This window comes from Triticum aestivum, chromosome 6A (genome assembly GCF_018294505.1).
Source record: "Triticum aestivum cultivar Chinese Spring chromosome 6A, IWGSC CS RefSeq v2.1, whole genome shotgun sequence".
NCBI classification, from domain to species: domain Eukaryota; kingdom Viridiplantae; phylum Streptophyta; class Magnoliopsida; order Poales; family Poaceae; genus Triticum; species Triticum aestivum.
Window position 1 is genome coordinate 173,469,950 of NC_057809.1, and position 25,105 is coordinate 173,495,054.

At 42.0% G+C, this 25,105-nt stretch overlaps 2 protein-coding genes across 2 annotated transcripts; one reads left to right on the forward strand and one right to left on the reverse strand.

The window, feature by feature from the left end:
* Positions 1-13,046: 13,046 nt before the first annotated feature.
* On the reverse strand, positions 13,047-15,510 carry LOC123132661 (uncharacterized). The gene is made up of 8 exons (XM_044552516.1): positions 15,313-15,510; positions 14,863-14,984; positions 14,673-14,754; positions 14,484-14,566; positions 14,026-14,064; positions 13,658-13,728; positions 13,431-13,545; positions 13,047-13,356 (listed from the first exon to the last, which is right to left on the reverse strand). Exons 1-8 carry the CDS (start codon positions 15,461-15,463, stop codon positions 13,285-13,287), a joined length of 735 nt encoding a protein of 244 aa, XP_044408451.1. The 5' UTR covers positions 15,464-15,510; the 3' UTR covers positions 13,047-13,284.
* A 648-nt stretch (positions 15,511-16,158) lies between these two features.
* Positions 16,159-24,078, forward strand: LOC123132662 (citrate synthase 4, mitochondrial). Its single transcript, XM_044552517.1, has 20 exons — positions 16,159-16,304; positions 16,709-16,783; positions 16,878-16,940; positions 17,094-17,135; positions 18,831-18,896; positions 18,979-19,044; positions 19,447-19,560; positions 19,792-19,855; positions 20,407-20,489; positions 20,681-20,730; positions 20,818-20,895; positions 21,125-21,253; positions 21,345-21,387; positions 22,270-22,356; positions 22,615-22,716; positions 22,977-23,084; positions 23,167-23,217; positions 23,304-23,377; positions 23,493-23,544; positions 23,626-24,078. Exons 2-20 carry the CDS (start codon positions 16,733-16,735, stop codon positions 23,719-23,721), a joined length of 1,419 nt encoding a protein of 472 aa, XP_044408452.1. The 5' UTR covers positions 16,159-16,304; positions 16,709-16,732; the 3' UTR covers positions 23,722-24,078.
* Positions 24,079-25,105: the final 1,027 nt, after the last annotated feature.

A 25,105-nucleotide genomic window follows, 5' to 3' on the forward strand; every position in this document is an offset into this window, starting at 1 on the left:
AAAAGCATTCAACCTTTTGGATTCGTGTCCACCGGGATTTTCATGAGCGCAAGAAGTTTCCGCCTTACCAAATTGTGAGCATGCGCGGGTGGGTGTCCATTTCGAAGCGATGGAGGGTGATACAACAAGAGTGCAACAAGTTTTGTGCCACTCTTGAGAGCGTCAAGGCCCGCTCCGTGAGCAAGCCAAGATGCTAGAGATCGAGGCCGCCAACGCAAGACCAAGGCGAAAGAAGTGGCTCTTGCGAGCATGATGACCGGGGTAGAGATCATGAAGGTGGATCTCAACACCGTGTCGCCAAGGAAGAGGTCGTGGTTCAAGAAGATGCAGGCCGACATGTTCAAGTTCACCGACGAGTGATCTCGTGGCTGCGAGCGCCTTCCTTTTTTGTATGCCGGCTTGTGTGCTGGCATGACCACGGGGCCACGATGGCGTGGTCGAACTCAAGTATCACCTCATTTTTGTGTGCTGGCATGTGTGCCGGCCCCTGGCGAGTGCGCCAGCGCGAACTGTGTGGTGATATTTTTTTAAGCCGGCAATGTATGCCGGCGCTGGCATGGTGCCGGCATGAGACATGGCCGCTGACATGACCTATGCGTCGCGGGCCTTTTAAAAAAATTAAGTGCGGACATGAAAATAGGTCGGCGCATTGGACGGACGTTCGACCCAAATGCAAAATAGAGCGGGCACCGGGCGGGCGGCCGACCCAAACAGACAAAAAGCGGACAAATACGTCGTTCGTTTGGGTCGGCCCTTGGAGTTGCTCTTATCATCTAGAATGGACGCACTGTAGGACTTTCGTTCTTCAAAATACTGTAGCAGACCAAAAATGGTACTGTGCAACTGGGCCAGACAGTGTAGCCACCGAGAGGGGTATTATAGCTAAAACATTTTTCCATTTCAAATATTTTTTGAAAACATGTTCATTTTTAAAAATATGAAATGTTATTCAAAATTTAAATTTCTTTTGGAACACAATTTTTTCAAATTTGCTAACCTTTTTTATGAAAATACTTTGATTTTGTGATTTTTTTTAAATTTTAGGTTCATTTTCCTGAGAGTGCAGACATTTTTTTTCAAAAAGTCCAAAAGTCAAATTTGTGAAAAATTTTCTTGAGAATGTGAACAACTTTGAAAATTTCTGAACATGTCTTTAAAATGGAAACACTTTCCCTAATTTGCGAGCATTATACAAAAAACACAAACATTTTTTCAAGTTTATGAATATTTTTTCCAAATTTACTACTCCCTCCGTCCCATAATATAAGAACGTTTTTCAAGTAATTGTGCTTGGAAAACGTTCTTATATAATGGGACAGAGGGGGAACATTTGTTAAATCATTTCTTATTTTCTAGGGCCTAAGCATTTTTTTCTTTTCATTTTATGTTAATTTATTTTAATACTATTGAAATTGATGATTCTTTGTGAATTTGTTTCAAATTCAAAAAAATGGCAAAACAGAAAATGTTCTTGTTTTCAAATATTGTTTACAATTCGGAAATTTGTTCTGAAAATTCATAAAACGTTATAATTTTTTATATTTTGCTCAAAAATTTAAGAAATTTATGTGTTCTGAAAAAGTAGATATTTTTTTATAGAAGTACGTGGTTTGTAATTTTGGTTCAAAATTTTCATCATTTTTTGGTAAATTGTTAATAATTTTGGAAAAGGTGTTCAAGTTTGTAAAACTTTCATGCATACTTTGAAATTCCAAAATTGTTGACAAATTTCAAGAAATTGTCAGGACAAAAGAAAATGTTCATGTTGATTGATAATGATGTAAATTACAAATACCTCATCTAAATTAGTGTTTTTTTACGACTATGCATAAATGACCCAACTTTTGGAAATATCAGGACATGCCCCAACTTTTGCAAGCAAGTAGGCATATGCCCATTTTAGCTGTCCATGCCTGGTTTGAATGAATTCTGACATCGTATGCACATTGTGACACGTTCTGTCGTTAATTGGCTTTCATCAAGAAAACTCCAGAAAATGAGAAACTTGGCAAAATCCCAAACAATTTGACATGGTGTCTTGAATTGCTCATACATGGCCATGAAAAAATGAGGCCAATTAAGGAATGTCGAGAAATGAGGTGCTCCCAAACAGATCCTTCTGGCCTATCCGAACACTCTTCATTGAATATGGTATTTCTTTGGCAATATTACAACTGACCCAATTTTTGCAAGCAAGTGGGCATGTCCATGTGAGGCATCCATGTCTGGTCTGAATGACTTCCGACACGTATGCACGTTGAAAAAAATTGGGGTCACTGCAAGGATATTGAGAAACAACATGCTCGCAGAAGGAGCCTTCTGTCCCCCTCTCACCCCCATGAACACATTTCGTTCAACATGGTCTATTTTTGTATATCCTTAAAATGATCCCAAATTTTTTCCACAAGGTGGGCATGCCCCTCATAGGCATCCATGGCATGTTTGAACAATTTCCGACGCCGTATGCAAATTGCGACACGTCCAGCCTTTTTTCGCGTTTTCTGACTAAGAAAACTCCAGAAAAATACAAAACTTGTCGAAAACCAAAACAACTTGTCATGGTGCCTTGAATTGGTCATACAAGGTCATGAAAAAAATTAGGGCCATTTTAAGGATGTCGAACAATAACATGCTCTTAGACGGACCCTTCTGGCCAACCTGAACACCCTTCGTTGAGCATGGTGTTTTTGTGGATATTCTTGATATTACCCCAACTTTTATCACTAGGCGGACATGCCAATGGTAGGCATCCATGTTAGGTTTAAACGACTTCCGACACGGTATGCAAGTTGCAACATGTCTAGCCATTTATCGGCTTTTTTTTGACCGAGAAAACTCTAGAAAATGCAAAACTTGTCGAAAACCCAACCAACTTGGCTTCGTGCCTTGAATTGGCCATACAAGGCCATAAAAAAATTGGGGCCATGGATGCCTACCTTGGGCATGTCACTGTTGGGGAACGTAGTAATTTCAAAATTTTCCTACGCACACGCAAGATCATGGTGATGCATAGCAACGAGAGGGGAGAGTGTTGTCTACGTACCCTCGTAGACCGAAGCGGAAGCGATCACAACGTAGAGGAAGTAGTCGTACGTTCTCCTCGCGATCCAACCGATCCCAGCGCCATTACTCCGGCGCCTCCGAGTTCTTGACACACGTACAGCTCGGTGACGCTCCTCGGGCTCCAATCCAGTAGAGCTTCGGGGAGGGAGAGTTCCATCAGCACGACGGCGTGGTGACGATCTTGATGTTCTACCGACGCAGGGCTTCGCCTAAGCACCGCTACGATATGACCGAGGTGGATTATGGTGGAGGGGGGCACCGCACACGGCTAAGGAACGATCTCAAGGATCAACTTGTGTGTTCTAGGGTGCCCCCCCTGCCCCCGTATATAAAGGAGCAAGGGGGAGGCCGGCCGGCCCTAGGAGGTGCGCCAAGGGAGGGGGAAGTCCTCCTCCTAGTGGGAGTAGGACTCCCCTTTCCTAGTCCAACTAGGAAGGAGGAAGGGGGAAGGAAGGAGAGGGAGAGGGAGAGGGAAAGGGGGGGGCGCGCCCCTCCCTCCTTGTCCTATTCGGACTCCCTTGGGGGGGGGGGCGCCACCACCTGGTGCGGCCCTCTCTCTCCCCTCTTGGCCCACTAAGGCCCATAACTTCCCCGGGGGGGTTCCGGTAACCCCTCCGGCACTCCGGTTTTCTCCGGAAACTTCCGGAACCTTTCCGGTGTCCGAATATAGCCGTCCAATATATCAGTCTTTATGTCTCGACCATTTCGAGACTCCTAGTCATGTCCGTGATCACATCCGGGACTCCGAACTCCTTCGGTACATCAAAATACACAAACTCATAATATAACCGTCATCGAAACCTTAAGCGTGCGGACCCTACGGTTCGAGAACAATGTAGACATGACCGAGACACGTCTCCGGTCAATAACCAATAGCGGGACCTGGATGCCCATATTGGTTCCTACATATTCTACGAAGATCTTTATCGGTCAGACCGCATAACAACATACGTTGTTCCCTTTGTCATCGGTATGTTACTTGCCCGAGATTCGATCATCGGTATCCAATACCTAGTTCAATCTCGTTACCAGCAAGTCTCTTTACTCGTTCCATAATACATCATCTCACAGCTAACTCATTAGTTGTAATGCTTGCAAGGCTTAAGTGATGTGTATTACCGAGAGGGCCCAGAGATACCTCTCCACAATCGGAGTGACAAAACCTAATCTCGAAATACGCCAACCCAACATCTGCCTTTGGAGACACCTGTAGTACTCCTTTATAATCACCCAGTTACGTTGTGACGTTTGGTAGCACCCAAAGTGTTCCTCCGGTAAACGGGAGTTGCATAATCTCATAGTTATAGGAACATGTATAAGTCATGAAGAAAAGCAATAGCAACATACTAAACGATCGGGTGCTAAGCTAATGAAATGGGTCATGTCAATCAGATCATTCAACTAATGATGTGACCTCGTTAATCAAATAACAACTCATTGTTCATGGTTAGGAAACATAACCATCTTTGATTAACGAGCTAGTCAAGTAGAGGCATACTAGTGACACTTTGTTTGTCTATGTATTCACACATGTATTATGTTTCCGGTTAATACAATTCTAGCATGAATAATAAACATTTATCATGAAATAAGGAAATAAATAATAACTTTATTATTGCCTCTAGGGCATATTTCCTTCAGTCTCCCACTTGCACTAGAGTCAATAATCTAGATCACATCACCATGTGATTAACATCGATAGTTCACATCATCATGTGACCAACACCCAAAGGGTTTACTAGATTTAGTAATCTAGTTCACATCGCTATGTGATTAACACCCAAGGAGTACTAAGGTGTGATCATGTTTTGCTTGTGAGAGAATCTTAGTCAACGGGTCTGCCACATTCAGATCCACATGTATTTTGCAAATTTCTATGTCAACAATGCTATGCATGGAGCTACTCTAGCTAATTGCTCCCACTTTCAGTATGTATCTAGACCGAGACTTAGAGTCATCTAGATTAGTGTCAAACTTGCATCGGCGTAACCCTTTACGACAAACCTTTTTCCACTTCCATAATCGAGAAACATATCCTTATTTCACTAAGGATAATTTTGACCGCTGTCCAGTGATCTACTCCTAGATCACTATTGTACTCCCTTGCCAAACTCAGTGGTAGTGCATACAATAGATCTGGTATACAGCATGGCATACTTTATAGAACCTATGACTGAGGCATAGGGAATGACTTTCATTCTCTTTCTATTTTCTGCCGTGGTCGGGCTTTGAGTCTTACTCAACTTCACACCTTGTAACACAGGCAAGAACTCTTTCTTTGACTGTTCCATTTTGAACTACTTCAAAATCTTGTCAAGGTATGTACTCATTGGAAAAACTTATCAAGCGTCTTGATCTATCTCTATAAATCTTGATACTCAATATGTAAGTAGCTTTACCGAAGTCTTTCTTTGAAAAACTCCTTTCAAACACTCCTTTATGCTTTACAGAATAATTCTACATTATTTTCGATCAACAATATGTCATTCACATATACTTTATCAGAAATGCTGTAGTGCTACCACTCACTTTCTTGTAAATACAGGCTTCATCGCAAGTCTGTATAAAACTATATGCTTTGATCAACTCATCAAAGCGTATATTCCAACTCCGAGATGCTTGCACCAGTCCACAGATGGATCGCTGGAGCTTGCACATTTTGTTAGCACCTTTCGGATTGACAAAACCTTCTGCTGCATCATATACAACTCTTCTTTAATAAATCCATTAAGGAATGCAGTTTTGTTTATCCATTTGCCAGATTTCATAAAATGCGGCAATTACTAACATGATTCAGACAGACTCAAGCATAGATACGAGTGAGAAGCTCTCATCGTAGTCAACACCTTGAACTTGTCGAAAACCTTTTGCGACAATTCTAGCTTTGTAGATAGTAACACTACTATCAGCGTCCGTCTTCCTCTTGAAGATCCATTTATTCTCAATTGCTTGCCGATCATCGGGCAAGTCAACCAAAGTCCATACTTTGTTCTCATACATGGATCCCATCTCAGATTTCATGGCTTCAAGCCACTTTGCGGAATCTGGGCTCACCATCGCTTCTTCATAGTTCGTAGGTTCATCATGATCTAGTAGCATGACTTCCAGAACAGGATTACCGTACCACTCTGGCGCGGATCTTACTCTGGTTGATCTACGAGGTTCAGTAGTATCTTGATCTGAAGCTTCATGATCATTATCATTGGCTTCCTCACTAACTGGTGTAGGTGTCACTGAAACAGTTTTCTGTGTTGAACTACTTTCCAGTAAGGGAGCAGGTACAGTTACCTCGTCAAGTTCCACTTTCCTACCACTCACTTCTTTCGAGAGAAACTCCTTCTCTAGAAATGATCCATTCTTAGCAACGAATGCCTTGCCTTCGGATCTGTGATAGAAGGTGTACCCAACAGTTTCCTTTGGGTATCCTATGAAGACACATTTCTCCGATTTGGGTTCGAGCTTATCAGGTTGAAGTTTTTTTTTACATAAGCATCGCAGCCCCAAACTTTAAGAAACGACAACTTTGGTTTCTTGCCAAACCACAGTTCATAAGGCGTCGTCTCAACAGATTTTGATGGTGCCCTATTAACGTGAATGCAGCTGTCTCTAATGCATAACCCCAAAATGATAGTGGTAGATCGGTAAGAGACATCATAGATCGCACCATATCTAATAAAGTACGGTTATGACGTTTGGACACACCATTACATTGTGGTGTTCCAGGTGGCGTGAGTTTGTGAAACTATTCCACATTGTTTTAATTGAAGACCAAACTCGTAACTCAAATATTTGTCTCCGCGATCAGATCGTAGAAACTTTATTTTCTTGTCACGATGATTTTCCACTTCACTCTGAAATTCTTTGAACTTTTCAAATGTTTCAGACTTATGTTTCATCAAGTAGATATACCCATATCTGCTCAAATCATCTATGAAGTTCAGAAAATAACGATACTTGCCGTGAGCCTTAACACTCATCGGACTGCATACATCAGTATGTATTATTTCCAATAAGTCAGTTGCTCGCTCCAGAGAACGGAGTCTTAGTCATCTTGCCCATGAGGCATGGTTCGCAAGCATCAAGTGATTCATAATCATGTGATTCCAAAATCCCATCAGCATGGAGTTTCTTCATGCGCTTTACACCAATATGACCTAAACGGCAGTGCTACAAATAAGCTGCACTATCATTATTAACTTTGCATCTTTTGGTTTCAATATTATGATTATGTGTATCACTACGATCGAGATCCAACGAACTATTTTCATTGGGTGTGTAACCATATAAGGTTTTATTCATGTAAATAGAACAACAATTTATTCTCTTACTTAAATGAATAACCGTATTACAATAAACATGATCAAATCATATTCATGCTCAACGCAAACACCAAATAACACTTATTCAGGTTCAACACTAATCCCGAAAGTATAGGGGAGTGTGCGATGATGATCATATCAATCTTGGAACTACTTCCAACACACATCGTCACTTCACCCTTAACTAGTCTCTGTTTATTCTGCAACTCCCGTTTCGAGTTACTAATCTTAGCAACTACACTAGTATCAAATACTGAGGGGTTGCTATAAACACTAGTAAAGTACACATCAATAACATGTATATCAAATATACTTATGTTCACTTTGCCATCCTTATTATCTGCCAATCACTTGGGGTAGTTCCGCTTCCAGTGACCAGTCCCTTTGCAGTAGAAACACTTAGTCTCAGGTTTAGGACCAGACTTGGGCTTCTTCACTTGAGCAGCAACTTGCTTGCTGTTCTTCTTGAAGTTCCCCTTCTTCCCTCTGCCCTTTTCTTGAAACTAGTGGTCTTGTCTACCATCAACACTTGATATTTTTCTCGATTTCTACCTTCGTCAATTTCCGCATTACGAAGAGCTTGGGAATCGTTTCCGTTATCCCTTGCATATCATAGTTTATCACGAAGTTCTACTAACTTGGTGATGGTGACTAGAGAATTCTGTCAATCACTATCTTATCTGGAAGATTAACTCCCACTTGATTCAAGCGATTGTAGTACCCAGACAATCTGAGCACATGCTCACTAGTTGAGCGATTCTCCTCCATCTTTTAGCTATAGAACTTGTTGGAGACTTCATATCTCTCAACTCGAGTATTTGCTTGAAATATTAGCTTCAACTCCTGGAACATCTCATATGATCCATGACGTTCAAAACGTTTTTGAAGTCCCGATTCTAAGCCGTTAAGCATGGTGCACTTAAACTATCAAGTAGTCATCATTTGAGCAAGCCAAACGTTCATAACGTCTGCATCTGCTCCTGCAATAGGTCCGTCACCTAGCGGTGCATCAAGGACATAATTCTTCTGTGCAGCAATGAGGATAAACCTCAGATCACGGATCCAATCCGCATCTTTGCTACTAACATCTTTCAACACAATTTTCTCTAGGAACATATCAGAATAAACATATGAAAGCAACAACGCGAGCTATTGATCTACAACATAGATATGCTAATACTACCAGGACTAAGTTCATGATAAATTAAAGTTCAATTAATCATATTACTAAAGAACTCCCACTTAGATAGACATCCCTCTAATCCTCTAAGTGATCACGTGATCCAAATCAACTAAACCATGACCGATCATCACGTGAGATGGAGTAGTTTTCAGTGGTGAACATCGTTATGTTGATCATATCTACTATATGATTCACGCTCGACCTTTCGGTCTCCGTGTTCCGAGGCCATATCTGCATATGCTAGGCTCGTCAAGTTTAACCTGAGTATTCTGCGTGTGCAAAAACTGGCTTGCACCCGTTGTAGATGGACGTAGAGCTTATCACACCCGATCATCACATGGTGTCTGGGCACGACGAACTTTGGCAACGGTGCATACTCAGGGAGAACACTTCTTGATAATTTAGTGAGAGATCATCTTATAATGCTACCGTCAATCAAAGCAAAATAAGATGCATAAAAAGATAAACATCACATGCAATCAATATAAGTGATATGATATGGCCATCATCATCTTGTGCCTGTGATCTCCATCTCCGAAGCACCGTCATGATCACCATCGTCACCGGCGCAACACCTTGATCTCCATCGTAGCATCGTTGTCGTCTCGCCAATCTTATGCTTCCACGACTATCACTACCGTTTAGTAATAAAGTAAAGCATTACATCGTGATTGCATTGCATACAATAAAGCGACAACCATATGGCTCCTGCCAGTTGCCGATAACTCGGTTACAAAACATGATCATGTCATACAATAAAATTCAGCATCATGCCTTGACCATATCACATCACAACATGCCCTGCAAAAACAAGTTAGACATCCTCTACTTTGTTGTTGCATGTTTTACGTGGCTGCTACGGGCTTAAGTAAGAACCAATCTCACCTACGCATCAAAACCACAACGATAGTTTGTCAAATAGACTCCGTTTTAACCTTCGCAAGGACCGGGCGTAGCCATACTTGGTTCAACTAAAGTTGGAGAGGCAGTCGCCCGCAAGCCATCTCTGTGCAAAGCACGTCGAGGGAACCGGTCTCGCGTAAGCGTACGCGTAAGGTTGGTCCGGGTCGTCTCGTCCAACAATACCGCCGAACCAAAGTATGACATGCTGGTAGGCAGTATGACTTGTATCGTCCACAACTCACTTGTGTTCTACTCGTGCATATAACATCAACATAAATAACCTAGGCTCGGATGCCACTGTTGGGGAACGTAGTAATTTCAAAATTTTCCTACGCACACGCAAGATCATGGTGATGCATAGCAACGAGAGGGGAGAGTGTTGTCTACGTACCCTCGTAGACCGAAGCGGAAGCGATCACAACGTAGAGGAAGTAGTCGGACGTTCTCCTCGCGATCCAACCGATCCCAGCGCCGTTACTCCGGCGCCTCCGAGTTCTTGACACACGTACAGCTCGGTGACGCTCCTCAGGCTCCAATCCAGTAGAGCTTCGGGGAGGGAGAGTTCCGTCAGCACGACGGCGTGGTGACGATCTTGATGTTCTACCGACGCAGGGCTTCGCCTAAGCACCGCTACGATATGACCGAGGTGGATTATGGTGGAGGGGGGCACCGCACACGGCTAAGGAACGATCTCAAGGATCAACTTGTGTGTTCTAGGGTGCCCCCCTGCCCCCGTATATAAAGGAGCAAGGGGGAGGCCGGCCGGCCCTAGGAGGTGCGCCAAGGGAGGGGGAAGTCCTCCTCCTAGTGGGAGTAGGACTCCCCTTTCCTAGTCCAACTAGGAAGGAGGAAGGGGGAAGGAAGGAGAGGGAGAGGGAGAGGGAAAGGGGGGGCCGCGCCCCTCCCTCCTTGTCCTATTCGGACTCCCTTGGGGGGGGGGCGCCACCACCTGGTGCGGCCCTCTCTCTCCCCTCTTGGCCCACTAAGGCCCATAACTTCCCCGGGGGGGTTCCGGTAACCCCTCCGGCACTCCGGTTTTCTCCGGAAACTTCCGGAACCTTTCCGGTGTCCGAATATAGCCGTCCAATATATCAATCTTTATGTCTCGACCATTTCGAGACTCCTCGTCATGTCCGTGATCACATCCGGGACTCCGAACTCCTTCGGTACATCAAAATACACAAACTCATAATATAACCGTCATCGAAACCTTAAGCGTGCGGACCCTACGGTTCGAGAACAATGTAGACATGACTGAGACACGTCTCCGGTCAATAACCAATAGCGGGACCTGGATGCCCATATTGGTTCCTACATATTCTACGAAGATCTTTATCGGTCAGACCGCATAACAACATACGTTGTTCCCTTTGTCATCGGTATGTTACTTGCCCGAGATTCGATCGTCGGTATCCAATACCTAGTTCAATCTCGTTACCGGCAAGTCTCTTTACTCGTTCCGTAATACATCATCTCACAGCTAACTCATTAGTTGTAATGCTTGCAAGGCTTAAGTGATGTGTATTACCGAGAGGGCCCAGAGATACCTCTCCGACAATCGGAGTGACAAAACCTAATCTCGAAATACGCCAACCCAACATCTGCCTTTGGAGACACCTATAGTACTCCTTTATAATCACCCAGTTACGTTGTGACGTTTGGTAGCACCCAAAGTGTTCCTCCGGTAAACGGGAGTTGCATAATCTCATAGTTATAGGAACATGTATAAGTCATGAAGAAAAGCAATAGCAACATACTAAACGATCGGGTGCTAAGCTAATAAAATGGGTCATGTCAATCAGATCATTCAACTAATGATGTGACCTCGTTAATCAAATAACAACTCATTGTTCATGGTTAGGAAACATAACCATCTTTGATTAACGAGCTAGTCAAGTAGAGGCATACTAGTGACACTTTGTTTGTCTATGTATTCACACATGTATTATGTTTCCGGTTAATACAATTCTAGCATGAATAATAAACATTTATCATGAAATAAGGAAATAAATAATAACTTTATTATTGCCTCTAGGGCATATTTCCTTCAGTCACCTGCTGGAAAAAGTTAGGGTCATTTCAAGAATGTCCAAAAAAACATCATGTTCAATGTAGCGTGCCCGTGTAGGCACCCATGCAAGGTTTGAAGGAAAAAGTATTTAAAATCATAATTTATATAGGTACATAAAACTATCATTTTAAGTTTTTAACATAACTAATAAATACAAAATGATAAAATCGAAAACAGAGTTAAATTCATAACTAATAATTATTTAAAGGAAAAAAGAATTTAAATTCATGATTTTTAAAACAGTTACTTAAAACTGTTATTTTGGTATTTCAAATTTTTGAACAAGTTTCAAAAAGAATAATAAAGTTTAATAAGGCGAAAAATAAATTAATGAAAAAAGATAAAAAAAACTCAGGCCTTGCCCAACTAAGCGACGGCATCGCTCCTGTCGGGCGCCTATTGGAATTTGTTCAGAAATTCAAAAATGTTCCCATCTTCAAAATCGAATGTTCACAAATTAAAAATGTTTGGGAAAATTTAGAACATTTTTTTATTTCAATTTTTTGTTCACATTTCTGAAAAATATTTTGAAATTTAATTTTTTGTTCGTGTTCTCCAAAAGTGTTTGTTTTCACAATTTTGTTCGTCCTTTTGAAAAACTTATACGCACATTGATATTCTGAACAATTTTTGGAAGGCACAAACATTTGTTTTGAAATTACCTTACAATTTTCGAAAATGCGAATATTTTTAATTTATGAACAAATTTGAAAAGAACAAACTTATTGAAATTTTGAACAGCATTTTGAAAGCGTGAGTATTTTTTGAAAAAGAAGGAAGAAACGTAACCGGAAAACATATAACCGAAAATAAACAAATAAACAGAAACTATGGAAAAAATAGCGCTTCACAAAGTGTTCCTAAAATCTTTTTAAAATTCCCAGCTTATCAGTTACTTAAAGTGTCTAGTGTTACATCGTTCGCTAAAGGCATGCTGTTGCACTGATTGTATACGCACTTTATTATGTTGGGCGTCACGGGATCGATTCCCATGTTGCGCCGTATATACGTTACAAAAGTAGATACAAATTGTCCAAAGTCGAAATTGCCCTTTATACTTTTTAAGGGGATTGTACCGAAGCAGGTCTCGGAACAGAAATCGAATATAGTAGTTCTGAACGGCAGAGACATGAAATAAAGTCCACGATAACCCAACATAGTTAGTTCAAACTCGATGCTAAACATAGATAGGTAGGAATGGCCTGGCAAGCATTGCTTACTCCTCCTCGGCCAAGGCATTGGCACGTGTTGTGGCAGCGCCGTTCTCAGGGCCCCAATGGCGACAGGAGGGCTCGACGTGGCGCCTCAGAGGCGGTGATGGCATTGCAATTGGCTCTCCAGCATGGAGCGGTTGGGTTTACTGATACAGACTTTGATCGCCAAAGATGAGTATGATGAAAGAGAATTTTTAGGCCATGTCCTAAAGAAAACAGGGGCAGCAAACAGGACATGTAATGCAAGCCGTTGGGGCATTTTCCTTTTTGGGCACTTTGACACTTCGTAGGGATTGGACATGAGTTTACCAACTCTGTTGGAGATGCTCTTACATCATTATCTCACGTATCAATTTTAACATGCTTATTGTACATCTTTTGTTTTCAAAGAGTAGGATACTATATTTCAAAACACAGAATACATACATTGAAGTAGTTTCTTCAAATCATTCATGGAGATTTTCAAGGGCTGTTAACACGCTTAGTGAAGACATTTTGGCTCCTGGAACTTAGCACAACTCGTTGTCTGTCTCAAGGACCAGGCCCACTTGTTTCCGATGATCCAGCGCGCTCCACCATGATATCATAGAGTTGTCGGCCGTTCTGTGTTGTGAAATGAATTAAACCCAGTATGTAAGAATGAAGCTGTTGAGCTTATGGTTAACGAGTGGACTTACGAAAATCACTGGGAAGAAATGAATTTGGCCTTCGGGTTTTGTTTGGGTCTCTTTGAAGTAAACTAGGATAGGAAATTGCGGCCACCATAGTTCCCAGTTCACAAATGTTGAGTACCTATGCAATGTGTGCAATGTTAGAAAATACCGTAAAGCTTTTACCATCATAAGATAGATTAACTGGACAAGACAGTACAATCCTTGGTACAGAGCATATGAAGTATGCTTACTTCCAACGGTTCTTGCCACCAACAAACACGTTTTCGCCTGACTCCTGCAGCTGATTGCCCACTTTCACTTCCTATATAATACAAACTTATGAAGTTTGAGATGTGAAACATGTATAGTACCATCTGCAACAACTGAGTATTGAAAGAATGAAATCCTTATGTTATGGAAAGGAGAAGCATCATTCAAGAAGAAATATTAATGCTTCAGCTAGTAAGACCCAACGCGATATCCAACAAGTGACTAGTAGAATGGCAACTTGTACATAACAGATTTACTTAGCTTTGTTGTGAGCATTTTCCAAACTTACAACCAACAATTTTATACATGTTTTGTGCATATTCCTCTCACATAGACAAAGTGCACTAACCAGGGAATCATCATCAAAGACGAACCTAACTCTAGTAGTCTGCAAAAAAAAAAGTGAACACATCAGTCTCAGCATGAACATAGAAATAAATCATACCTAAGAAATGATCAGGATAAGTTAGTTTCTCTGATTTATCAGTAACATCGGCCCTCGCTTTTAGAGCAGCATGAATAGCAAATGCTGGCAGTGGTTCCTTTCAGAGGAATATGTTAAGACGAAAAATCAGTGTCAATCTGATGATGGTGGAGCTCAATATGTTCTCAGTGAATAACCCGATTTGAGCTGGAATGAGGCTACTTATAGATTTGAGTGTTTTTTCGAGAACTGTGATATGGATGATCCATGACTTTACACTGTTTAGTTACATATGCACTGTGGAGACAAAAAACTCGTAGAATATAGTACAATCGTACATGTTTTTCAGCTATAACTCAAACAGATAGTCTAAAAGCAGAGACCTGAAACAAGAGAAGCAGCCCCAGTAGGCCTACAGGTGCAGCGGCAAGAAGATTGTCTGCATATGCAAACACACCAGATATCCCTGTATTTCGACAAAATAGTGGTTATATATCTTCTTTTAGTTTGACATAGAATTACATTTCCAGAGAACAGAGATGTTCTATATACTTACTACCTCCAGAGCTCACCAAGTATAGCGATCGGTAACCGATAGTCTGGGTCCGGGACGACCGTTTCTCTGGTGGTCTTCTTCGCGGTCTTTCTCCCAAACTGCGAAGAAGGGGAGGACAACACAGGTTACCAGATTGATGCAAATAGAAGATTGAAAGTAGAGTACACCACGGAGGTAGTACTTCACAAAGATGTTTGTGAGCTAACCAGAGATACTATTGGTGTGCTTCGGTGTTGCTTCCGGCCCTGTCTCCTCATACCAGCAAAATGCCCCTTGCATGGTAGATTTGCAGTGCTCCATGATGGACCAGCTGAAACCACATGTCTAGCTGAAGATGTATAAAAGGAAAAAAAAGGTCATGTCACTGGATGTGCTTTACATTGGACTGCCTTCATTCATTCAGGAAGCACATATGCAAGACATGAACTAATGTTTTTTTCTGCAGCGAAATTAACAAACATTTCTACTCGATTCCAATTTACTGCGAGTTCAGATGAGCAGCATGTGCCCAAGCAACACAGGGCCTATCCAAACCCTATCCAGCCTAACCAAGCAGAAGCCACCGCTTTGAGCTCGGAATCACTACGCGGGCAGAGGTGCTACGCTGGACGGCAAGAACTTCAGTGAGAGGGGAGTCATCGGAGGTAGGTGGGTACCTCTGGGCGGAGTGGCGAGGAAGAGGGGAGAAGATAACGAGAGAGTGGTCGCCATGGCTGCTGCTCCTCTCCTCTCCGCCGCTCGCTCGCTTCCTCCTTTCCTCTCGTCGTCTGGGGGCGGCCCTGAATCGTCACGGATGCAAGCGCGCATGGTGCCCAGGGCCCGAGAGGCCCAGGCTAATTCGGTGGGCCGGCTCTTAGGTGGGCTACAGAAGAAGTACGTCAGGTACCGCTGTTGGGCTTCACCCAAAACGACAGTTTTTCCTCGAAAAAAAAACACCCAAAACGACAGTTTTGTGTAGACACGTGGCGTTCGCTGCTGATCATCTTGGGGAGCAAGCCTAGAGTTTTTCCGTCCCCGTTCGGTTGGCTAACCGATTTTAAAATATACTCTCTCCGTTTAGTTGACTCTAAATTTTCTGATTTCGACCCCGCAGCTTCCACGTCTCTACACAAATACTACTAGTATAACCAAGCCCCAAAAGAAAATTCACGTGGTCATATGCCTGGTTAGGGCGGCCTAACCTTTGTTTGGTGGCAAAAGGTGCATTAAATAATATACTCTTCTATGCTAGGCTTTTCATCGTCGACCCTTAGTACAATATGGAATGTGGATGCAGGTCTTGGAAAACTAGTCACACATGAATGATACATCACACCCGGAAGTGTCAAAGACGCTTCTGTTCACGAGAGGTCGACGATGACACACACAAATACATTTTGTTCGGTGAGAGAAGGGGAGTTATTGAATCTGTCCACGAGAAGAAATAAAAATAGAAATAGAATGCAAAATAGACATTCCCGGTCCCGATACGTGCGGAGTGCAAAATAGACATTCCCGGGGGGCTCGGAGCGGAAGGACAGGAAAAAGAGCCGGCGCTTTATTAGGGTAAGGCAACTCCAAATTGCTGGCTCCCGTCCCTCTCCGAGCATTCGCCGCTTCCCCCCCGACCCTCTCGATCCGCCCACCTTCCCCTTCCCCTTCCCCACGCGTAAGCCTCCCTGAACTCTGAAACTTCCCTGTCGAATTCGCCGCGTCCCTCCGCGCGTTTGATCTGCCAGTTGCTTCTGATCCATCCGCCGCGCCGCAGCGACTTGCAATCGCGGCTCTCTTGATTTTTTTTTTCGAATTTACGTACGGCCATTAGGAATCCCGCGAGGTGCTCCGTTCTTTTTCTGTGTTTTTCTCTGATGGATGCTGGAATTTTGGATCGGCGCCGTTTCCGCGCGATTTTCCGTTGTTGTTTTCGGTTCTGGAGGAATCTAGGAGCCAATGCTACGATGTGTTTTCTGGGCGTGCTCGTGGTCGCTGTGATTTTTTTTATCTGCTGGATTTTTGGTTGGTTCGGTGGAGCCCTAGGGTCTGATTAAACCATCTTGTTCGTGCTCTGTGCAGCTGTGGTAGCCGCGTGCTCCGTCCATGGCGTTCTTCCGGGGCCTCGCCGCGGTCTCGAGGCTGCGATCCCGTATGGTGAGTCAATCCGTCAGAACCCGCGGGTTGCATCGGGTGGGGATGCACCCTGTAAGCGTTTGTTAATGCTGATTTTTTTTGTTGTTGTTGCCAGGGGCAGGATGCCACCACGCTTGGTGGTGTGAGATGGCTGCAGATGCAGAGCGCTTCCGATCTCGTAAGACAACAATCTTCCTGTTCTGTTCTGCGCTTGAATTTGTATGGGATACTGTGATTGGAAACTGCTGGTCGCTGTTTGATGGCTGGATTTTTTGAGAGGGGGATTTTTATTTTTTCTGAACATGACGCTGACGTGTTTCTGAAAATGCAGGATCTTAGGTCCCAGCTGCAGGAAATGATTCCGGAGCAACAGGTTTGTGGCTCACTCGTGCATTCTCTTGTAAAGTTGGAAAGTACTCGTGGTATCTGATTCCTTATCTTCTCTTTTTACCAACCCCTGTTATTTGCTCAACCAGTGTTAACCCTGTCAGTTCATGTGATTCTGTGTCACAGCATGCTTAGTTTCTGCTCCCAAATAGTGTAGAACACCATTTATTCGCAAATGCCATGGTGTAACATGCTAGCAAATAATAATTGTTGCAAACTAGTAGCATTTAATACCTTAACGCCTTTAAGGAACAAATTTACCTTGGTTCAAATATATTATGCCTGCGCTGCACTAGATTGTGTTACCTTCCTACAACAACAACAACAACAAAGCCTTTAGTCCCAAACAAGTTGGGGTAGGCTAGAGGTGAAACCCATAAGATCTCGCAACCAACTCATGGCTCTGGCACATGGATAGCAAGCTTCCACGCACCCCTGTCCATAGCTAGCTCTTTGGTGATACTCCAATCCTCCAGGTCTCTCTTAACGGGCTCCTCCCATGTCAAATTCGGTCTACCCCGCCCTCTCTTGACATTCTCCGCACGCTTTAGCCGTCCGCTATGCACTGGAGCTTCTGGAGGCCTGCGCTGAATATGCCCAAACCATCTCAGACAATGTTGGACAAGCTTCTCCTCAATTGGTGCTACCCCAACTCTATCTCGTATATCATCATTCCGGACTCGATCCTTCCTCGTGTGGCCACACATCCATCTCAGCATACGCATCTCCGCCACACCTAACTGTTGAACATGTCGCCTTTTAGTCGGCCAACACTCCGCGCCATACAACATTGTGGATTGAACCGCCGTCCTGTAGAACTTGCCTTTTAGCTTTTGTGGCACTCTCTTGTCACAGAGAATGCCAGAAGCTTGGCGCCACTTCATCCATCCGGCTTTGATTCGATGGTTCACATCTTCATCAATACCCCCATCCTCCTGCAACATTGACCCCAAATACCGAAAGGTGTCCTTCAGAGGTGCCACCCGGCCATCAAGGCTAACCTCCTCCTCCTCACACCTAGTAGTACTGAAACCGCACATCATGTACTCGGTTTTAGTTCTACTAAGCCTAAACCCTTTCGATTCCAAGGTTTGTCTCCATAACTCTAACTTCCTATTTACCCCCGTCCGACTATCGTCAACTAGCACCACATCGTCCGCAAAGAGCATTCACCATGGGATATCTCCTTGTATATCCCTTGTGACCTCATCCATCACCAATGCAAAAAGATAAGGGCTCAAAGCTGACCCCTGATGCAGTCCTATCTTAATCGGGAAGTCATCGGTGTCGACCTCACTTGTTTGAACACTTGTCACAACATTATCATACATGTCCTTGATGAGTGTAATGTACTTTGCTGGGACTTTGTGTTTCTCCAAGGCCCACCACATGACATTCCGCGGTATCTTATCATAGGCCTTCTCCAAGTCAATGAACACCATATGCAAGTCCTGATATGAAAATAAATTAGAAGATTAGCCAATTACGCTCTTAGTATTATTAGTTTCACAAAGTTCAGTTTTGCACTTGAGTTTAAAGAAACAGAATCAGAATATTCAGAGCATGTGTTGGAGAGGTGCTACTTGGATTCGTCCGTCTTCGCCGCTCTAACCACTTGTTTTTATGAAAGAATAATTCTGTCGGTTCAAAGTTATTTCATGTTGATTGCATTTTGTTACAGGACCGCTTGAAGAAACTAAAGTCAGAGCATGGAAAGGTCCAGCTTGGAAACATAACTGTGGACATGGTATGCATTTAGTAACATTTTTCTTTAAAAACTCTGTTTCTATGCCCGGCCTAATTCTGAACAATGCTTCGTCTTTCTCCAGGTCCTTGGTGGGATGAGAGGGATGACTGGAATGCTCTGGGAAACATCTTTACTTGACCCGGAGGAGGTGTCCTTTAATTGCTCTGCTTTGTAGTGCCATGGGTGCTATAATAAGACAAATTAAATATTAGCTTGTATATCTAGGAATTTTCTGTGGGTTAGAAAATATATTATTTGATTATCTTGAGATCTCCAGTCAAGTTTCTGTGCCGAACCTGAGCTTAATCTATCACTGTATGCTGCAATATGTATCACTTTCCAGAATTGACTATAGCACAAACTTGATTAATTCGTCATACATCAACTTGCTTGACTACAAGAGCATAATCCTTTATGATTTATATTTGAGCATGCCTCCCTCATTGCAGAGTTTTGATAGAATTAGTTCTTAGTTTGGTTTGAGATATTTAATTTTATGCATCACTGTATATCTCTGTTGATGCCTGTAATTTATGTGCTTTCTATTCAGGGTATTCGATTTAGAGGTCTCTCTATTCCAGAGTGCCAGAAAGTACTGCCGGCTGCAGTTAAAGATGGAGAACCTTTACCTGAGGGTCTCCTTTGGCTTCTTTTGACCGGAAAGGTTTGACTTGTTATGAAACATGTACCCCTTTTTAGTTTAGTGGTCTATGAAAATAGCTCCTTCGAAAATAGGAGGTATAATCTGTTCATTGATGTAGTAGATGACATAACGTCTTGGTTGACTTTCCTGTTATACATGGGACTTCGTCTATTTTGAGTGTGCCATGTTCTCCCTCTATTTTGTAAACTTTTAAGTGTTTAGCGTGCGCTGATTGGTCATTGCTTGTTTCAGGTGCCAACCAAGGAGCAAGTTGATGCTCTATCAAAGGAGTTGCTTAGCCGTTCGATTGTTCCAGGTCCCTTGTCACCCCTGCTCAGTATCAGTGTTGTAGAGTTCATATGTAGTCATAGATGACCAGAAAGATTAGGAAGTCATGTTGCTATCAAATAGTCAAGTTTTATTATCTGAGTACACATAAACATCATCCTGAATTTCTGGTATAGTATAGCTTAATGGGAAAAGCTGAGGGGGAACTTCCACTTTCTTTGTGAATCTGTATATAAGCTGTTGCTAACTCTTTTGATGTTTGGTAGTAGTTTGAAAGTGTAAGCTGTTATTAACTCCACTGAAATTTAGCAGTCGAAAGTTAGTATACAAGACATTCATTTGTTCCAGATCCATTGATGTTCTGCATTGACAACTTGTGTTTTCCTTGGATAGAATAACTTGGATTTTTGTTACTCAATCTTGAAATTTTGGTTTTGAGTTTCTTGAATATATTCAATTTCACAATTTTTGTGGCAGGGACACTGACACACTGTTCTGTAAAGTTGCATTGCTTATAAATATTTGCTCTGTTTCTCAATTGTGATATCCTCTCACGCGGCTTATTTGACTTGCATGCAGGTTATGTCTATAAGGCGATAGATGCTCTCCCTGTTACTGCTCATCCAATGACACAGTTTACCACAGGAGTGATGGCACTCCAAGTAAGCCCTTTGTATTTTATGTTATTGTTAATTATCACTGTTCTGAAATGAAGAACACATTGCATTGGGTGTACTGAGTTGTGAAGTGCCATTAGAAAGAAATAAGAATCAAAACTACAGAAGGTGTGCGGAATTCTTTTAGACCCCCCAAGTGAGTTAATTTGGTCTGTTCTATTTTAACACTATTTCAGGTTGAGAGTGAATTTCAAAAGGCTTACGACAAGGGAATGCCCAAAACAAAGTATGCTTGAGCTCTAATGCCTTGAAATTTGTTCATCTGCTCAATGGTGATCTTGCATGTCATTTATGGTGTTCTTTTTTTGCATAGGTTCTGGGAGCCTACATACGAAGATTGCTTAAATTTGATTGCTCGGCTTCCACAAGTGGCTTCATATGTTTACCGGAGGTAGCTTTTCTTCTATCAGATGCACTGTATTGTACTCCCTCTGTAAACAAATATAAGAGCGTTTAGATCACTAAAGTAGTGATTTAAACGCTCTTATATTTGTTTACAGAGGGAGTACTACACTAACTGGAGCATGTTATTGCTCAATTAAGATTTTTCCTAATTAGTACACTTGGTATTATTTTTTGTGCTGCAATTGAAATAATCCTATTGCTCTGGTTTTCTGAAGGATTTTCAAGGATGGGAAAGCTATTGCAGCTGATAATACACTGGACTACGCAGCGAATTTTTCACACATGCTTGGTTTTGATGACCCAAAAATGCTGGAGTTGATGCGCCTATACATAACAATTCACACGTAATTTCGTCGATCCTTGTTTATGTTTCTATATTTATCTCTGAAGGATGTACGTTGATTTTCCCTCATACTACTACCTGTTTTCTTGCAGTGATCATGAAGGCGGGAATGTCAGTGCTCATACAGGGCATCTGGTAATATTTTCTTCCTTCCATCGATCTTGAATTTTTTCTTGTTAGTGTTCCCACCATTGTCTTGAACTGCCAAAGCATGACTGCTGGCTACAGTACGGAAATATGATTTGGCTGCATCATTGTGTGTATCGTATATACACTACAGTTTGGCATGCACTGTTGCATCATACATCACTGCTGCTTGAATGTGTTTGTGATTTATCAACCATGACGCATGTCTGATAAAGTAGTTATCATGGTTCCTAGACAAACACTTGTGACCAGAGAGGGCCGCTTCACCAATTGTAGGATAACCATAGTAGTGTTGTACTAGCAACTAGGAGTATAATTGGAAGCAATGGTTTAAATTCAGTTCTTCGCAAAGTTGTGGTATTGACAGATCTGCTGATGGCACCCTTACTCCTTCTAAATGCATAGTCATGGTTAAAAGTATATGTTTATTTCTTCTGGATTATGTGTTGTTCCTCTAGAAAAAATATGTGTATTTTGAGGCAATGAAAATTTATGATCTGTGTGTCTTGTAGAGGCATTGGAAAACAAAATACATTGTCGTAATATGTTAGCTTAAAGGAGATCATCTAAAGAGAAGGGTGGAATTGATCTCCCTCTTTTTGAAGTATAGTTCTAAATGTAAATAGTATAAGTTTGCCTCCAAACTTGTAGTGGATCAAGTTGTAGCCTACTTGAAGTGTAGCAGCTTTATAATCTGCTAATTTAGAGACTGTTTTTGCTGTTCCATATAGGGCTTTTCAATTCTCTGTGTTGCTGTTTATGTTCCTACTAGCTTAGTGTGCTTTGGTTGTTTTACTTGTTTCTATTTATATCCTCTACGCGCACTGAGCTGTTGTTTATCCAGAACTAACGGTATTTATTCGATCACAGGTTGGAAGTGCTCTGTCAGATCCCTACCTTTCTTTTGCAGCGGCACTAAACGGTTTGGCTGGGCCACTGCACGGCCTGGCTAATCAGGTACACTTGATTTTATGTGTAGTGGATGTTCTCTGCTATATCATGCTCAACTTATGCTTGCTAAATGGATCTACTGGAACAAATTGTCCGTAATAAATTCATATTAACAAATTGCAAAACTCCTTGTAGCGGTGCTATTTACCCACTTCCTTTTGCATATGATGTTAAGAAGAAGAAAACACAAGTTCCTGTTATTTTAAAATGGTGTATTTACTGTTTGGATGTGCATGAACTGACAATAGTCACCATATACTGCAGGAAGTGTTGCTATGGATCAAATCTGTAATGGAAGAAACCGGGAGTAACATTACAACCGACCAGCTTAAGGAATATGTATGGAAGACACTGAAGAGTGGAAAGGTAGCTTATCTCAAAACGAGTTACATCTATTCAATGAGCAAACACTACTGTTTATGAGTTTATGGGAAGTTTGCACTGCTAAACTATTCTAGTTGAATGCTGAACAATAGATCTAGGATAGTTGCCTTCTATTGGATCCTCCTTTCTCCTGGGCTGGTTATGAAAATGATTTTTCTCTGTTGATCTTTCTTTGTTTATTTTACTTTTCTTCATTTGAACTTAAAAATAAAGGTCTAAATTACTTCCGGTTGCGTTCATAGGTTGTTCCTGGCTATGGTCATGGAGTTCTTCGTAATACAGATCCACGATACTCGTGCCAAAGGGAGTTTGCGTTGAAATATTTACCAGAGGACCCACTTTTCCAACTGGTTAGTTAAAAGCCTTGATCTAACTGCATGGTCTCTCTTCAGTTCAACAGTCTCAGTGGGATATATTATTGTTCCCTTTCAGGTCTCCAAGTTGTATGAAGTTGTACCTCCGATCCTCACCGAGTTAGGCAAGGTAATGAGTTTCCAGATTAATCACAATTACTCCTTTAATTTCAGCTTTCTAGGTATGGACACAATCTTTCTTCTATGCATTTTCAGGTGAAAAACCCATGGCCCAATGTCGATGCTCACAGTGGAGTGTTGCTCAACCACTTCGGATTAACTGAAGCACGGTATATTAATTTCTCTCGCTTAAATTTATCAATTCACCAGACATATGTTTAACGTACAGTACAATAGAAAATCTAGTTCAGCATTAGTAACGGGTATGCCTTGTCTGATCTTTAGGTATTACACTGTCTTGTTCGGTGTCTCAAGGAGCATAGGAATTGGATCTCAGGTTTGCCCTCCCCTTCAATTTCCAGATGTTTCTTTGTTTGGTTATCCATCTGCTAATCTTGATCAATTATTTGTTACACAGCTCATCTGGGACCGTGCCCTTGGCCTACCGCTTGAAAGACCGAAGAGTGTCACCATGGAGTGGCTGGAAAACCACTGCAAGAAGGTTGCGGCTTGAAGCTACACCAGTTCTTCATCTTACAACTCGAGTTGCCTTTGATGTTAATAATTCGACGACATAAATTAGGCACATTTAGCCTCATTTCCCCATCTTTTTCCTGTCCAATAACTGGAGCAAGAGGGGCTCCCAGACGGTAGAATTTTGTACCCAAGTCGAACAATCTGTTAAACCTGGCATGAAAGAGTAGGACACGATGCTTGGGCTTTGTGTCGCTCGGCAACGTTTTTGTACTTTATGTTTTTCGAGTTCTGAACCACACCAGTTAGGGAATACGGCAGAATAATCTGACATTTCTACTGAGGTGTTTGTATTTGTGAGTTATACCATGCAATTACGTTTTGTGTGCTGTGTGTATATCACATGAGGGCTCCTTTGATCCACAGGGTTTGGGAAGCGTCGGAATAGGAAATGTATAGGAATAGGATATACTGTCCACTGAAATCCTACGTCGGGTAGCAAAACAGAGGATTTTTTTTCCATGAAGTCCAACCTCATGCTTGTTTTTTTGTGGAAATGAACTAAGAAGTTCATATATGATTGGTTTCTGAGGAATGCAATCCTGCGAATCAAACAACATTTTAAGGGAAAATTCCAGAGGGTGTTGATCTTGTAAAATTTCTATGCAAATCCTGTAAATCAAATGAGGCCTCCCAAAATGATGCTAGATGTGCTTCTCAATTTGCTATGAGCACTTATTCAAAATTCAATTGAAAAGAAAACAGAATTCAGAAAAGCTTTTATCTCTTATTTTAAGTTGGAATGTTAAATGTTTTCCATTTCCCTAGGTTATCTTTATACTTATATTTTTAGAGTACTTTATATGCACATTAATGGTATTTTGTGTGTGGCATGACTTGTTTTTTTTTTGAAATAACCACATATTTTTTTATTGAACAAACATCTTACAAACAGTACACATGTGGTCATTACAAGAGATATACATAGATGTCTTGCAGTATTGCATCAAAGGCTATGCAAGAAGCAAAACTAAAATTTGACCATGACAGAATCTTGTGCCATGCCGAAATGTCATCCACAATCGTCCTTCGCTGTTACCGAGGCAACAATGAAGGAAGAAGAGAACTGATCTAGAGGAGCACCTTCACATACAATGATGTTTTTCAAGCCGATGATCTGGACCGCCGCAAGTGACAAGACCGAGGCTTTGTGGCATGTCGGCTGGGTTTTTTCCCGTGTCCACTAGATTCCAGAGTTGTCTACTTCATCCGATGCAATCGAAGAAGAAAAACGCCACTGCTTGCCGTCATCCACGCACCCCATTGCAAAACACCAAACACAACTAAGACAGTCGACATCAACGCCACCTGGAAGAGTGCCATGTGCCGACCATCAAACAAAAATCTCATCGGGTTTGAAGACC